General features: G+C 55.1%; 1 protein-coding gene across 1 annotated transcript; it reads right to left on the reverse strand.

Moving 5' to 3' along the window:
* Positions 1–3,004: 3,004 nt before the first annotated feature.
* TLX3 (T cell leukemia homeobox 3) lies at positions 3,005–8,249 on the reverse strand. Its single transcript, XM_043596079.1, has 3 exons — positions 5,292–8,249; positions 4,694–4,937; positions 3,005–3,751 (listed from the first exon to the last, which is right to left on the reverse strand). Exons 1-3 carry the CDS (start codon positions 5,851–5,853, stop codon positions 3,541–3,543), a joined length of 1,017 nt encoding a protein of 338 aa, XP_043452014.1. The 5' UTR covers positions 5,854–8,249; the 3' UTR covers positions 3,005–3,540.
* Between the last annotated feature and the right edge of the window lie 7,766 nt (positions 8,250–16,015).

A 16,015-nucleotide genomic window follows, 5' to 3' on the forward strand; every position in this document is an offset into this window, starting at 1 on the left:
CTGGCCGGTGCTGTACAGGTTTTTGCTGCAGGGGAATCGTTTCCACTTGAGGGACGCGAGAGGGTAGCCCCAGAGCTAGTGTCTGTTCTTGTGATCGGCCGTGGCCGTGTCCCCCCCAGACTCTACTGGCTTTGGGGCCTCCCAGGGATAGTTGAGCACAGCCTAACTCCTAGCCTCTGGACCGGCAGCCTCGCCCCTCTTGGCTTGGGGCGCAGGCATCCCTGCCTGAGGGTGTGCCCCCCGAAACCAGAGCACGAGGAGAGCGCTCGCGCGCGCTAACAGTCTGCGCAGGCCGACAAGCTGCCTCGTGCCTCCCAGTGCGGCATCTGTAAAATGGGTGTGGCTTTAGAGACACTTGAACCGAGCACGGGGAAGGGCAGCGAGTCCAAGTCTTCAGCCTTCACGCAGAGGCCTGCTGCTTCTCGTCCTTAATTCCCTCCGCGGTGGGGCTGGACGTCCACAGGCACCCGCTGCCTTTGGAGCCTCTGTTGCTTCCTTGGGCACAGGTGGGTCTTAAATTTGGGAGCAGATCGCCAAGGAACCGTTCATGTGGGCTTCCCAGCCTACTCTGGATTCTCTTTCCCCTACACTGAACCTTAAGGGCGCCTGACTGATCTGGATATGTGTGCGCCCAGACTCTGCCCGGGAGGGCCGTGAGGAGTGGGAGCTCTTAACAGGGCGTCAAGGGGCTCCAGTCCCGCGCAGCCACAGTGGAAATAACCTCCAGGCTTTGCACGTCCGTAGGAGGGGGTTAGGCACTAAACACCCTTGCCAGCTTAGCAATCTATCCTTCCCTTTGGGGGCGCCCACACTGCTCTGGGTGGGCGTGAGCGAGCCACAGTCCCCAACCAGCCCCACACCAGTGGGCTCAGCACCCTAACTCAGAGGGACTCCTAGCCAGTCAGTCTCTGGCTGGGGAAGGTTTAGTTGGGGGCAAGCGCTCAGAGAGGACGCAAGCCCCAGAAGCACACGGAGAGGAAAAAACTGATGTCCCTGAGAGCCGAAGCAAGACTAGGTGCCCATCCCTGGGGCTTGTCTGAACGCCGACCCCAGGTGAGCCTCTGGGTCAGAGACCTTTTGCTCAAAGCAAGGTACCAGAAGGAAATAAAAAGACGTGTGTGTGTGCCCCGAAAAGGCCCAAGATTCAAGGGTTAGCCTGGCAAAACAAAAATACTTTAGAGAAACAAAACCACTAAGACTTATTATAAAGAAAAAGATTAAAAGTGAGGGAAACCGGAAGGGGACGCCAGTTTCTGAGGAAGGGGCCGCTTGGCCGGCAGAGGTAAAGAAGGTCGTTCTTAGATGCTCAAGTCCCCGGCCGGATAGCCCACGTTCCCATCCCGATGGGGGCGTCCATCATGCTTTTTAGCGGAGAAAAATCTTAGAAGCATTTCAGGGAAACACCAAGGAAGGGACCTGAAGGTCTGAGTCCCTCTAGTCTCTCTCTGGGGGTGTCTGTAAGTCACCAGTGACCCGGATTCCGGGCAAGGCTTGGAGGTGGAGGCGAAGGCAGCAATGATGGGAGCCGCAGAGGTGTTTCTCAGACTACCCGCACCCCTCTCTCGAGCCCCGCCAGTGTACAGAATCCCGCAGCCCGCGTCCTGCGAAGGCGCCCAAACACGCGAGCCCCGCGGGGCGGCGCTTGGTCCGGAGGGAAGCGGCGTGATGAAGCGGGTGAGGCTGTCACAGCGCCCGAGGGACAGCCCCAGAACTGGTAGCCTCAGGAAGCTAATGGGAGCTGGGCCGGGAGGAGGGCACGAAGGAGACGAGGAGCCAGTGACCGAGAGAAAGACAGAAGCAAAGAGATTCTGAGACCAGAAGGGGAAAGCAAAAAGGACAAGAAGAGGGAAGGAGGAAGACAGGTGAAAAAGAAACCGAGAGGGGGAGGGGGGGGGGAGAGAGAGAGAGAGAGAGGATGGACGGGAGAGTCTGAAATGGAGAGGGGGGAAGAGACGACAAAGAAAGAGTTGGAAAAACTAAAAGCAACAGTAAACGAATTATACAGGAAAGCAAAAAACTGTAAAGGAAAAGCAAAAGTCCTAGGAACACAGAGACCAAGAGTAATGAATAGAATAGAAAATAGAGAACATCGTAGAGAAAGAAGTGGAGAGGCCAGACATAAGAAAAAATTTAAAAGACCTAATAAAAGGGAGGAAAAAAAATCAGGGAGCAAGAGGAAATGTTCACGAACGCTTCGACCGTGTGTCTTGTTGGAAGGGACCACCTAACGCCCAGCGCGTGATCCAGAAATTCCCAGCTTCCGACCGGAGGTAAAGCTGGGTGAACTGGGCCTGGCTGCTTTCACACCTGGGCTTGGTGTTCCCGGCGTTCTGGGCGCCCCGCCCCTCTCGTGTGCAGTGACGCCGCCCGGGTGCGGTGACGTCACGTGACGCCACGCTCCACCTGTGGTCCCACGCAACCCAAAAAGGTGCAGGTGTTCTGAATTTGTGCCCCGCACTTACTCCTCAGACGCCGAGCGTTTGGAGACCAGGAAGCGCGCGGATTCTGTGCCCACGGCCCGCCCACAGTGCGCCCAGATCCCCCATAGCCAGTCCTTGGGTCCGCCCAAGACCCGAGGCCTCACTGGAAAAAGAGGACAGTGGGCACGGGGGTGAGGGCTTCGAGTTCTTAGAAGTTCGAGGCCGCGGGGCCTCTCACCTCCTAGGTGGGTCCGGCCACTGACGACCTAACTGTTGGCCCACCCGGGGCCTGTCATCCCCATCCCTGCCTGGCGCGGGCCTGCGACCTCTGGGCCTAGAGTGCCCTTCCCACGTCCGCCCTACACCGCCGGCACCCAAACTGCCGGCGGCCGGCACGCACTGACCTGCACCGCGGATCCTCCGCGGGGCCCGGGGCCGGGGTCGCAGCTGAGGCGAAAACCGACGAAGCTTGGAGATGTGGATGCGCCCCCGCACACTGCGGCTCGGCCTCTACCGCCGAAGGGGTGGGGCGCAGGGCCGGCCTCGAGGAGCATTATTGGAACGAAAACGAAATAAAAGCGGCGTTAAGTGAAATAGCTAACTTTTTTATTAAATAAAACGACTTAAATAAAAGGAACGGAAAAGGAGAGGAGTGGACCCAGCCTAAACGCAGGGTGCCCCAGCCCTGGCGCTCCCCCCAGCCACCTGGTCGGCCGCCCCTCCTCTAGCGGCCCCCGCGGGGGAAGCAGGTGGCCGGTTTCTAAAGAAAAAAGCCAAAACTTTTATTATTTACACGTTTGGGCAAAAGTACAAAGTATAATACAGGCGCCCGGCCCGGGGGGGTGCGGGCGAGGGGCGGAGAAACGTAAGGCGCTTTCTTTGTCAGGCCCTGGCCTGGGGCGGGACTGGGCGCGGGGCGGGGGCTCGGATTGTGCAGCCGCGCGGAGCCCGGGCCCAGCCCCCCTCCGCGGCCGGCGGGGATGCGGCCGCGCCCCGGGGCCTACTGGAGCTCGGAGGCCCCTGTCCCTCTCGGCCTCGGGTCCCCCCAGCCCGGCTGGGGGCCCGGGGCGCCCCGCCGGGTGGGGGCGGCGATCCTTGCCGATCCTTGGCGATCCGTGGCTCACACCAGAGAAGTGACGGCGGGGACCTTGGAGCTGTCCTCCTCCCAGGGCTGCAGATTCTGCAGAGCAAACAGCGACGAGTTGTGCAGACAGAGAGGGTCGGGCTGGATGGAGTCGTTGAGGCTCTTTTGGAAGGCGTCGTGTTGCAGCTGCAGCATGAGCCGGCTCGCCTGCTGCCGCTCCGCCTCCCGCTCCTCCGCCGTCTGCCGCCTGCACCGGGGGAGGGAGAGGGACAGCACCGTCATGCACCCGGCACTGCGGGGCCGCCGGCGGGGCCCCAGCCCTCCCGGGAGCGGAGGCCAGCCGGGAGCCTCGAGGCGCAGGACCCGTCTGCACCCCTGCTGGCGCTGTGCGCCCGAGGCCCGCGCGTCCGGGGAGTGGGTTGGCATCGTTTGTTTTTGTTGTGTGCCGGGCGGTCGTGGGGAGGGGACTCCGCCCGCCGCCCACCTGCACGTCCGCGTATTGTGGCTTCGCCAACAACAAAGATGTTTCTTTTGCGGGACAACAAGGGCAGGGCATGCGTGTAACTGACTCAGCCCTGCGGGCAGTCGGGACGCTAGGGTTCGCGGGTGGGAGGGCTGGCTCTGCACTGCCCGCACGGTGTTCCTGGGCCAGGTCAGCCTCATCCAGTTCTCCCAGGCCCTTCTCGAACCTCTCTTCCAAAACGCGATCGCTTCGCCGTTCACGGGTTGTATGGAAATAGGGATCGGATAAAAACGGGGCTGGAGTCAGGATGGGGAGCCACAGGGGGAACACGGAGCCCGCGCGGAGTGTCGGAGATCCGAGAGGGCTGGTGGGAGGGAGAAGGAGAGTGCGAGAGACCCCAGGGTGGGGGGTGGGGTGGATGCCGGTGAAGGTGCAGGTGAGAGGAAACTGAGCGGCTGCAGAAGCGGAAGAAAACACGGAGAGTTGGAGAGGCGCACGAGAGCGATACAGGGATGGGAATGGAGGAGAAGCCGAGGCGCGAGAGAGTGGGGAGAGAAACACAGGCCGGCGGGAAGGAGACAAGGGAGATAAAATTTGGGAAGGAGTGGGAAGGCGCAGCCCTGGGAGGGCGGGTAGCGGGTAGCACAGAATGGGGAGAGCGCGAGGCTGCGGCGCGGGGCAAGGTGAAGGGCGGGTGCAAGACGGGCTGAGCCGGGCCTCTCTCACCGCCATTTGGTCCTCCGGTTTTGGAACCAGGTCTTGACCTGCGCGTCCGTCATTTTGAGGGACTTGGCGAGCGCCGCCCTCTCGGCGGAGGCCAGGTACTTCTGGCGGTGGAAGCGCTTTTCCAGCTCGCAGATCTGCACCCGAGAAAAGGACGTGCGCGGCTTCTTACGCTTGGGCGGTGTCCTGTTCTGGTAGGGGTGGCCGATGCGCCGGGTCACGGTGAAGGGCGTGAGCGCCGCCGCCGCTGCGGAGACACACGAGGCACCCTTAAGCCCAGCCCGGCTCGACTGCCGTTCAGGCCCCACGCGGACCCCGTGCCGCCCGGTTGGGCGCAGGGTGCTCCGCTATTTCGTTGGTCCCCCGCGTCCCCAGCGGCACCAAGCCGGTTGGGAGATACTCCCCTCTTCCCCTGGGCGTAGGCTTATTTCCCCGAAACTCCCTGATTTTCCTCCCCCTACGGTAGCCCGGGGCCCCCGGCGCTGAGGCCTCCGTCGCGCTTGGGCCTCCGGAATCGTTTCCCGGAGTGGAGCACCTTGGGCGCGGCGCCTCTGGCCCCGGGAGGGCCAAGGCCCGGCGCTTGTTCGCTCGCCCTGCTCACCTGTGAAGCGGTCTTTCACGAAGCGGCGGCTGCTCTCCATCCAGGGAAAATTGAGGCCGCCCAGGCTGGAGACCGTGGGCACGGAGGGCATGGCGGGCAGCGCGCTAGGCAGAGGCGGTGGCACGGCCCCGGGCAGCGGCCTGTGCGCTGGCACTCGGATCACTCCGGCGGGCGCCAGGCTCAGGTTGACACTGTAAGATCCCGGGTCCTCGAAGGGCGCGCCGAGGCCGGCAAAGGAGGCGGGCAGAGACGGGTATGTGGCGCCCGGACGGCCCCCGGGGGGCCCTCCCAGGTAGCTGGCGCCGTCGGGGCCCCGCGGGGCCGGTGCGCTGTCCTGGTCCGGGCTGTTGAGGATCTGGTCGATGCCGAAGCTGATGGGCTCGTGCGGGTGCGGGGTCTGCGCGCTGGCGGGCGCCTCCATCCTGGGCGGGCGGAAGGGCTGGGTTGGGCTGGGCGGGGAGGCGGCTGGGTCCCTGTTACGGCGCGGCCATGGAGCGCCCGGCGCCTCTCGTTGCACTGAAACTTTGCCAAGAGTGCGCGGGCCCGACAGGCTCTGTGTCATCTTTCTTGAACCGAACCTGGAGTTTCCGCTGCTAATTCCTCTCCCGCCGCAGCCATTGGCTGCGATCAACAAGCCTCTCTCCTCCCATTGGCTCCCGGCTTTCAATAAAGGCCTAATTCATGGAAATAGGAGCTTAGGGACTGTTCCAAGGTGACATCATTTTAACAAACGAACAATAGGTCAAATTTATTAGCCGGGATAATGGGCGGCGGATATTAGCGCCCGAACCGCAGCCTCCCAAACCCGAAATCTAACGAAGCTGCAATTAGCAGACGCTCCCCGCTCCTCCCGGCCGGGGCCGCTTCCCCGGCCGCAGCGCGGGGCGGGCCAGGGCGCTCTGCCGGTGAAATTGCCTCTTGCTGAGGGGGGTTTCGTTTTCTTCCAAATTTTGTCATCTGGGCAAAAACCAAACCATGCGAATCCTCTCCATTGCAATGGAGTGGCAAGTCCGGAATGACCCTGTGGAATCCGCGGAAGCGTCTTGGACTCTTCACCGCCGCGGGAGCAACGAAAGGAGCGCACTACCCCGCACGAGCTCCGCGCTCCCAGCGCGCTGCGTGAGGGGAGCCCGCCGCGTGTTCCGCGCTCCCGAGGACGCCGACCCGCGTGGGGAGAATTCGCCCCCGCTCGGGCCACTTTGGAGACAGTCGCCGGCTCCCGCCAGGCGGACCGAGGTGTGACTCCCCTAAGCCCACGCGTGCCTGGCCCAGCTGGTCTAGGGACCCAGGGTCCCCCGGTGGGGAGCGGGGATCCAGCCCCTCGAAATTCGTTGCAGGATGGACGGGACTATGGTCGCGCGTGGGGACCCGCCCGTGGCACGGCAGTTGTGGGGATCAGGGGTGCCCGAGAGGCAAGGCGCAGAGGCTGTTCATCTTTAGAGTAAAGACCGGGATTTCTTTGGGTAACGGGGGCTGCGAGCCCCTCCCGCTCCCGGCCAGCCTGAGCGTTGAACCGCTCCCTCCCTGCTCCGCTCACGCTCTCGGGGACTGCCAAGGCGGGTCGAAGGGCACCGTGGACAGGACAGGACCTACGCCGGGAGGTCACCCCCAGCGCCAGCCACAGCTGTCTCCCCTGGAGGAGACATACAGAATCGTTTTCTACTCGCGAATTCTAAAATCGTTAGGTGCAAACTGACTGCTGCACCCCTGGCCAGGCCCCTCTCGCTCTCCCTGTCTTGCGGACGTGGTGAGAGCTCCGATAGGCGGTTGGCCAGAAGAGTGTTCACATTGGGTCGGTCACTTTCTAGTTCAGTGACCTTGGGCAAGTGACTTCATATCTTTGGGCTTGGTTTTCTCGTTTATAAAATGGGCCACGCGTGCATTGCGGAATTGTCGTAAGTCTTGCGTGAGATATTGAGAGAAGGTAGGTAGGGCTTAGGGCCTGGCACATAGTAGGCACTGAGGGGCTGTGGCTGCTCTCCCACTCCCACCCCCAACATGATGGTTGACGTATTATTCTGATGGTTCTTGTTTATCTGTTTGCAGTTTTAGGTTATTTGCAGAGGCTCAGTATCTTGAACAGAAAAATGTTATTTGTCTATCTGCAGGGTCAGTCTTAGAGGACCAGGAAAGGTGGGAGGCAGCATGTTGGGGGTTCTTCCTAATAATCTACCCCCAGTAGCTCACAGGTTTCAAGATCTTCAGTCTTAAGGCCTGGGTTCCTGAGTCAGCTCACCGCCCGCTGAGTGACCTTGGGCTAGTCGCTGGCTCTTGCTGGGTGGAGAGAATGAGGCCACTGGCAAGTGAGGCACCGGTGAGGAGGGCAGGGTGCCTGGGGCAGGACAAGCCCTCTTTCCTTGGAAATCCAAGAATCTTCAAATGGAACACTGACTCCATACTGGGGGCCTCCTGCTTCTATTTCAGGCTCTGCCACCAGTGGTTTGGGGACTGTTTGGCCCCTCATTGCCCCTCCTGGAGCCTCATTTTCCTTATTTGTAAAATAGGAAGGGTAATAGCTACCCCCAGGGTGGCCGTGAGAAGTAAATGAGATAAGGTCTGTGGACATGCCTGTGAGGAACTGGATTATATAATAATAACTTTAACGACAACAGTAGAGCTGCTGTAGGTGGAGAACGTAGTGTGTGCCGGGCAGGGGGTGGGCATTTACTTATTTCTCCCAACCACCCTGTGAGGGAAGGCTGTTATTGATCCCATTTTTTACCTGATGAGGGAACTTCAGGTCAGAGAGTTCATGCAGCTCACAGCCCCCCTTCTCCAGGGCTAAGGAGTCACCTCGCCTGCTCCATTTCCCTTCTGGCATCCAAAGCCCAGGGTTCCAGGACTGTCCTCCCCACTTCCTGGCTTTGTTAAATTGGGATAACAAGGCCCACCCCACACAGGTATGTGGGCATAGAATTAGGGGCGCCTGGGTGGCTCACTGGCTAAGCGTTCGACTTCCGCTGGGGTCATGATCTCCCCGTTCGTTCGTGGGTTCGAGCCCGTGTTGGGCTCTGTGCTGACAGCTTGGATCCTGGAGCCTGCTTCCGATTTTGTGTCTCCCTCTCTCTCTGCTCTTCCCTGCTTGCACTCTGTCTCAAAAATAAATAAACATTAAAAAAAGTTAAAAAAAAAAAAAGAATTAAAGAGAAGTGGGTGATGTGGCCCACACTGCCCCCAGGGCATGGTGACTGGCCCAGTGCTTAAGAACCTCTGTTTCCCAGCTGTGGGCTTGGGGAATTCACCCTTTTTGCACGTCAGTTCCTCATCTAGTAAAGCAACAATACCGATGTCATGGGATTCAAAGAGCCCATCCAGGTGAAAACAGCAGTGCAAGGCAGGGGCAGAATTCTGCCTCGCCACCTGGGTCCCAGCTTTCTGAGGTGCCTAGTTTTGTGGTCATCCAGCAGTAGACCACTGATAGCAACCCCCCTCTTTCCCAGTCCAGACAGAGCAGAGAGGTTAGCCAGCTCAGGAAGGGGAGTAAATGGGGCAGATAGCAGTCCCTGGGACAGGGGTTCTCAAAATGTGTGCCTGGACCAGAAGCAGCAGCAGCACCTGGGAATTTGTTAGAATTGCAGATTCTTGGACCCCAGCCCAGACCTCCTGAATCGGAAACTCCAGGGTAGGGCTAGGCAATCTGCTTTAACAAGCCCTCCAGGTGATTCTGATGCATACTCACATTCGGAAGCCAGTGCCCAGAATATTGTCCATTTCATCCAAGTTCTCAAATTCGTTGTAACAATGTTGTGGGAAGATTCTTCCATAATTGGAAACTCTCATGTGAATCTGAGCTAACATCCTCTGCTCTCCACTCTCAGTGTTTCTCAGTTGTGTCTTCTCTTATCATATTTGCCAAAGGTTTGTCTATTTTACTGGTCTTAAAGAGAAGCCTTTTATTTCCTTATCTTCTTTTTTATGTCATGTCTTTGAGGAATGTTTTGATTTATTTTCATTAACTTTTTCTTCTTTGTTGAGGTGAAAATCTAGTTAATGTTTTTTATCAACGTTTCTTGTTTTTTTTTAAAGAAATATATAAAAGGTCATAAATTTACCTCTAAGCACCTTTTGCCCAAATATGTTTTGATGCGTAGTTGGTGTTCCTGAGATTATAAATTTATGCTGTCCCTTCTTGCCTGCTATCAGTTGAACAATGACAGACACATATGCACATGCCCAAGAAGAGAGATTAGACGATGAAAATTCTAAGAACTGGGGTTGTGGGGGCCAGAAAGATTTCTGAGTGCAATGCACTGTCTCTTCTTCCCTTTGGAGAAGTTGGGAGGACCGGTGGACTGGTGGGGGGCTTGCTGGGAGACATCCAGGAGAGAGGGGTGGCTTCAGGGCTGGAGGACAGGATGTTGGGATTCCCAACTGCCGATGTTCAGGAGGCCAAGTTAGTCCAGTCTCGTTCTGCCGCTTATTTCTTGGGTGAATTGGACTCAATTTCCCCATCTATGAAATGGGGGTAGAGATTGAATCAGGGCTCTTAAATATATTTGGGTCAGAAATCCTATTTGAAAGGTTGATGAAAATGTTATGGACTACTTCCATAGACAAAGACACACACACACACACACACACACACACAATTTGGCACACATAACCATGCCACAGGTTGCTTACCTGTCCACCTTCCACTCTTTGTTCGCACACCCGAGTTGGAAGTCTCTGGGGGCCCTTGCAGTTCTCGGGATGGAAGGCTCTAAAGACGCCTGCCCAAATTGATCCGCTCATTCATTCATCTATTCAACACATATGTACTGAGCACCTGTTCAAATTTTCTGGACCGTGTCCCAACTTTGGGGCTCAGTTTGCCCATCAGTTAGTGGGAGTAAGGCAGTTTGAACTCTTTGTTGCTGCCTCCCCATGATGGGAAAGACTAGGGAGGGGCCTTCCTGAGGAAGCCTGCAAGGCCTTCTCGACTCTGCCAGCTGGAGGAAGGCAAAGGCCAGCTGGTACTGTGTGGTCTTTGTGCCCCCCAGCACCAGTCACGAGACTCAAAGGACAGTTGGTTGAGGGATGTGAATCTCTCGCCCAGGGGTATGCAGCTGAGAAGGCTGGAGTTGGGATTTGAACCCAGGACTATCTTGATCCCAGAGCCCATGCTTTTCCCTTTACCTCATTCTCCCATTTCTACTCTGGGAGCAGGTAGTAAGGACTGAGGGGGCAGGGAAGATTAGTGGAGGAGCTGGGTGAAGGTGCCCGGAAGCAGAGGCATGAGGACTGGCCATGGTGGGGCTCCTTTCTGTCCCTTCTGCTAGTCGGAGAGCTCCTTCGGGACACAACAATATCGACAGCATTTTATTCCATGTGTTGGGGCTGGGCCCGCTGGAGGATCCGCATCACAAGTTTGTGGTACTAACCTGAGGAGCACACAGCAAGGTCAGATGAAGGGATGGGTAAAGGGATCCAAGTGCATCTGGGATTGTGCGCATACGCGGGTTCGGCATTCACTTCCCCCAGCTCTGCCCGAGGCATCTTTGAAAATGCAGGTCAGTTATGGCTCTCTGCCCATCCTCCAAAGTAGCCCCCTCTCCCCTGTCACTCTCTATCCCTGTTTCTTTTTTTTTTATTAAACTTTTTTTTTTAATGTTTATTTATTTTTGAGACACAGAGAGACAGAGCATGATCGGGGGAGAGGCAGAGAGAGAGGGAGACACAGAATCCGAAGCAGGCTTCAGGCTCCGAGCTGTCAGCACAAAGCCCATCGCGGGGCTCAAACTCACAAACCGTGAGATCATGACCTGAGCCGAAGTCGGTCGCTCAGCCGACTGAGCCACCCAGGCGCCCCATCCCTGTTTATTTTCATCCTTACATTCGTTGCCTTTGAAACCCATCTTATTTATCCTGTTCGCCAGCTCTCTGAAGGCAGGGACTTTGTCTCATACTTTGTTTTATCTGTGGTAGGCGAATGAATGAGTGAATGAATGATTTCCAGGATCTTTGTGCCGAGTCCCACCGGGGCCCTGGCCTTGCGGCAGGGAGGCTGGCAGCCACATCAAGAAGCTGGCCATGGGGCTGGGGGTTAAGACAGAGGGTGTGAGACAGGAAGGGAGAGGGCTGGGCGGATGCGGAGGGGTGTGTGAGCAGGGACCAGGTGCAGATGGCCGAGTGCAAGGAGAGAGGGACTGGTCAGTGCACACGGGCGCGGGGGAGTGAGATTAGGCACGGAGGGCAGCCACACGTGAGGGCCATCTGGATACCCCCTAAACTGACCCCATGCCCTCGTTTCCCTCCACCACCCATCAGCCATTTTCTCCCTTTTGTGTTCTACAACTTTCCTCTCTTCCCGACAGATTTCTCTACTAAATTTGACTTCGTTTCAACACTTTGGTTGGGCAAATTACATTAAGATGGATGTTGCAGGTACCCTTTATGGTTTATTTATCGTGATACTGTTGTATCTCACGCTTATAAATAACTTATGTTATAGCTTTTGTTTGTGGAAATGTAACTTACATATTTTATTACGCTTTCTGTAAACCTCAAAAAGAATCTTGTCAAGGAAGCGCTCTTATCAGCAATCCAAACTATGGGACGTAAAAACCGACACTACCATTATTTTTTAATATGCCAAGGAGGCAGGTTACTCTTGCTGTAGTTTGAAAGGTTTGCTGTCATCGTAAACTTGCACCTCAATAAAACATTAAAAAGTCTCAAGAACGATTTTATAAAGTTCAGGGAGGAGGGTGAATCGGTGGCGGAACCCATGGACGCAGCATGCAAGGAACCCAGCCAGGTGTTGGACTGGCCTTTCTTTGAGAGTGTCCAGCTCCATTTGGGGCTCCTGGAGGGTTCCAGGCCCACCTCCCCATCCACTGGCCCTGAAGTCCGGTGGTGAAGCACCCAGTTTAAGGGATTATAAAGGATAAGAGACATGAGTTCTGGAGTCAGGCTGATCTGATTTTTTATCAAGAGAGAATGTGAATCGGGGAGAGGGAGAGATAGAAGAAGCTTAAGCAGGCTCAATCCCAAGAGTCTGGGTTTGTGATCTGAGCTGAAATCAAGTCGCACACTTAACTGACTTAACAGCCCAGGCGCCCCAGGCTGACCTGATTTTGACCCGGCTTGTCCACTTGTTAGCTATGTGGCCTGGGGGCAGTCATTTAGTCTCAGTTTTCTCATCTCTAAAATGGGGATAATATTACTTACTTGATATTCTTATTGGGAAACATTAATTTAAATGGGATAGGTATTTGCAACACTCAGTGGCTGCTCAATAATAAATGTCCTTGTCATTAATTTTTGCCTTGAAACTGTTACTTTCTCCCTTTCTACTCACCTTGCTCTCCTCTCCAGGTGCTCTCTCCCACGTCACTGTAAGGAGCTGAGTTCTCCCAGAGGATACCACCGCCAAACTGCTGGACTGACCTCCATCTAGATAGGGTTCCCATCTGCCAGATTTTTCACTTTCCCCAGTTTCTCTCATCCAGACTATCCTATTCCTTGTTCTCATGCCCAGCTCTCTATTGGTGGCTAACTAATCCTCAAGGGTCTCAGCTGATGGCTATATGCCAGGCCTGTTTTGCACGCTGAAAGAGACCTTCAGTACCGCAATCTAGTGGCACTTCTAGGTTGGCAGGGCCAGTGGAAGCGAGTCTGGGGGGCCAAGAGGGCTCTTCTGGGCAGCTGGGATCATCACGTGGCACAGGGACTCATGCGCTCTCATCCCCCCGCCCCTGCATCCTAGAGAAGGCTGAATGGCAAACACAGAAAAATGGAAACATCTGGAATATAAGCAGGATACAGCTTTCTCAGGGTCAGGTTCTTAAGTCAGTGTGGAAGGCAACCATCGAGCAAAGTCAGAACACCTTCACACCGTTTCTTGCTTGAGTTATCAACTGGAGCAGTTGGCTAGATGTAGACCCCGCCCCGATGCCACTGCACGAACGATGCTTGTCTGCACAGCGGCCTCCCCGGGAGAATGAGGTGAGCCAGCACTGGCCTGCACCTCCCACTTCACCCTCACTCTGACCCCGGAGACCTGCCTGCACCGTTTATTTCTTCCTGTTGCTGAATGTGATTTACATACACCTGTGACCTCGTTCGAGTACATAACAGATCCAACTAGTTCTCCTTTGTGTAGATTCCACAAGTGTGGGTGTGCCCTTGAACGCTTGATTTATCGCTGGCATAAGGTGTCCCTCCCGAGAACTGTTTCCCCAGGAGTCTTCAGGGCAGGCTGTGGGTGGGGGCACAGTTCTCAAACAGCTTCAGTAGTGGGGTGAGTGTGCAGTATAATGTGCTCCGGAAACATGCCAGCTTCCCTACCATCTTTTCTTCCTTAGGGCACAGAATGGAACTTCATTCACCCGCCAAAGAAAATCAAGATTCCTTTCCAGGTTTCAAGGGAGAAACCTGTAGCCACACTTAATTAACCTCTCCAGTAAAGGCTGGTTAAGAGAGCTGTGGCAAGCAGCTTTGAAAATGGCGTCCGTAGATCCCTGCCTCCTGGTATTCAGGCCCTTGGGTAACCCCTCCCCTTGGGTGCGGGCTGGGCCTAGCGATTTCCTTCCAAGGGAATACAGCAAAAGTGATGGGATGCCCCTTCTGAGATGAGCTAAGAGGCTGGACTTCCAGACTGCGGCAATGTCTCTTCGCTCCTCTGCTCGCTCTTGATGAAGCCAAGACGCCATGCTGTGCGCTGCCCTATGGAGAGGCCCATTCGGCAAGGCACTGAGGCTCTCCGATCACCAATCTGCGAGGAACTGACTCCTCACCATGAGTGAGTGTGGAAGCAGATCTTTCCCCAGTTGAGTCCTGGGATGACCACAGCCCAACAATGTGGATGGCAGTCTGTGAGGGACCCTTAAGCGGAGGATCCAGCTACATACAGATTTCTGACCCCCAGAAACTGTGAGATAACCACTGTTGTTCTAAGCCAATACAGTTTGGGGTAATTTTTTCTGTAGCAACAGAGTTCAGAAACACACATGAAAGTGGATGTAAATATTAACTGGTTTCAACTCACCATTCTTTTTTTTAAAAAAGAAGTATTTATTTTTGTTTATTTGGGAGGGAGGAAGAGAGAGAAGGAGAGAGGTAGGGAGGGGCAGAGGGAGAGAGAGAATCCCAAGCAGGTTCCATGCTGTCAACACAGAGCCCAGTGTGGGGCTGGATCCCACGAACTGTGAGATCATGACCAGAGCGGAAATCGAGAGTTGGATGCTCAACCGACTGAGCCACCCAGGTGCCCCTCAGCTCATCATTCTTAAATCCAGGTCTTCTTGGAAGAAAGCAGGAATTGCTTTGAGGTGAGAGAGATGGGTTCAGATCTCGCCTGTGTGACCTGTGTAAGCTATGTACCACCTATGAGCCGAACTTTCCTTATCTGAAGGGTGAGAGTGATGCCGTCTGCCTTCACAGGGCTTGTGAGGACCAAGGGCGATCACACATGGAAGGGGCATGGCAGATGTTCTGTTAAGTATTTGCTATGTCTGTTCTCAGCCTGTGTGCCGCCTCGAGGTGCGCTGTAAATCCCCACCAAGAGCAGGCTGAGGTTGGCCGTCGGGGCAGGCCTGACAAGTCCTCCTGTGGGAGCGGCTCTCCAAGGCCAAGGCTGATGGTGCCTTCCCTGGCTGATGTGAAACCACCAGGTGACCTTTGGCAGGGCGGCCAAGAAAAGCAAGTGTGCATTGTTATTTTCTTGGGAGCATTTCAGTGCAGATGGTGTGGTGCTTTCAGGTCCAACTTTTGTAAAGAAGTGTCCGGGGCGGGGGGGGGGGGGGGGTGGTGCCTGGGCGGCTCAGTCATTTACACATCTGACTTCGGCTCAGGTCATGATCTCATGGTTCGTGGGTTCAAGCCCCACGTCTGGCTCTGTGCTGACAACTCAGAGCCTGGAGCCTGCTTCGGATTCTGTGTCTTCCTCTCTGCCCTTCCCCTGCTCACTCTCTTTCTCTCTCAAATCTAAACAAACATAAAAAAAATAATAAAAGAAAGAAGTGTCAGAGTGGGACAGACCTTCTATGAAGCACTTTTGTGAGACGAATATGCAGTAATAAGCCCCTGAGAAACAGACATCCTCAAGTCGGACTTGCACAGATAGTTGATGTTTCATAAAGTTTAGAGTTTGCCTTCTCAGGGAAAATTACATTTCCCAGTGCTAAAGAAATATAGCATAAGGCTAAGGCCTACTTACTCATTAAATACCAGAAGTAACCCTATCTGTAACACACATTTCCCTGATTTCCTGGGTTCACATAGAGAAGGAAAACATTTTGAGATAACCTTGGGTGATTTTGCTTTTATGTCACAAGCCTGTTGCTAAACTCAAGTACCAAGAAAGGTTTTAAGAAACACTAGTCTGGGAAACGTGATTATCACAGGAGCCTGTGGATTTACTTCTTCTTCACCAGTAAGGCCAACCTTTCATGTCTTATTAGAAATAAAGGGCACGATATTTATTACAAGCCTGAACCGTGTAGACAGGGCAGTGACATACAAAAGCCATAAGACAGTGGCAAGCTCAAATTAATAGCCTAGTTACAGTCTATCACAAACTGGGAAGGCCTCCTTCATGTCCTGGGTTTGGGTTAAGCTGCAATCCCTACAGTAATAAGAGGTTTTGTGGACGGATGGAAACCTGATCCTCTGAAAATCCAGAACTGTTTTGGGTGTCTCAAGAAGGCAAAGCTGTCTTGGATATATATTAACAAATTTTTTTTTAATGTTTATTTATTTTTGACAGAGAGCGAGCGAGCATGAGAGGGGGAGGGGCAGAG

Source organism: Prionailurus bengalensis, chromosome A1, assembly GCF_016509475.1.
Source record: "Prionailurus bengalensis isolate Pbe53 chromosome A1, Fcat_Pben_1.1_paternal_pri, whole genome shotgun sequence".
Lineage (NCBI taxonomy): Eukaryota > Metazoa > Chordata > Mammalia > Carnivora > Felidae > Prionailurus > Prionailurus bengalensis.

What these genes read in the sequence shown, in the direction of transcription:
- TLX3 (XM_043596079.1), bottom strand. Translation starts at nt 5,853, where the DNA reads ATGACACAGAGCCTGTCGGGCCCGCGCACTCTTGGCAAAGTTTCAGTG. An exon ending in CGTGAAAGACCGCTTCACAG is followed by an intron (nt 4,938 to 5,291) that starts GTGAGCAGGGCG and finishes GTGTCTCCGCAG; the next exon opens with CGGCGGCGGCGCTCACGCCC. An exon ending in AACCGGAGGACCAAATGGCG is followed by an intron (nt 3,752 to 4,693) that starts GTGAGAGAGGCC and finishes CCCCCGGTGCAG; the next exon opens with GCGGCAGACGGCGGAGGAGC.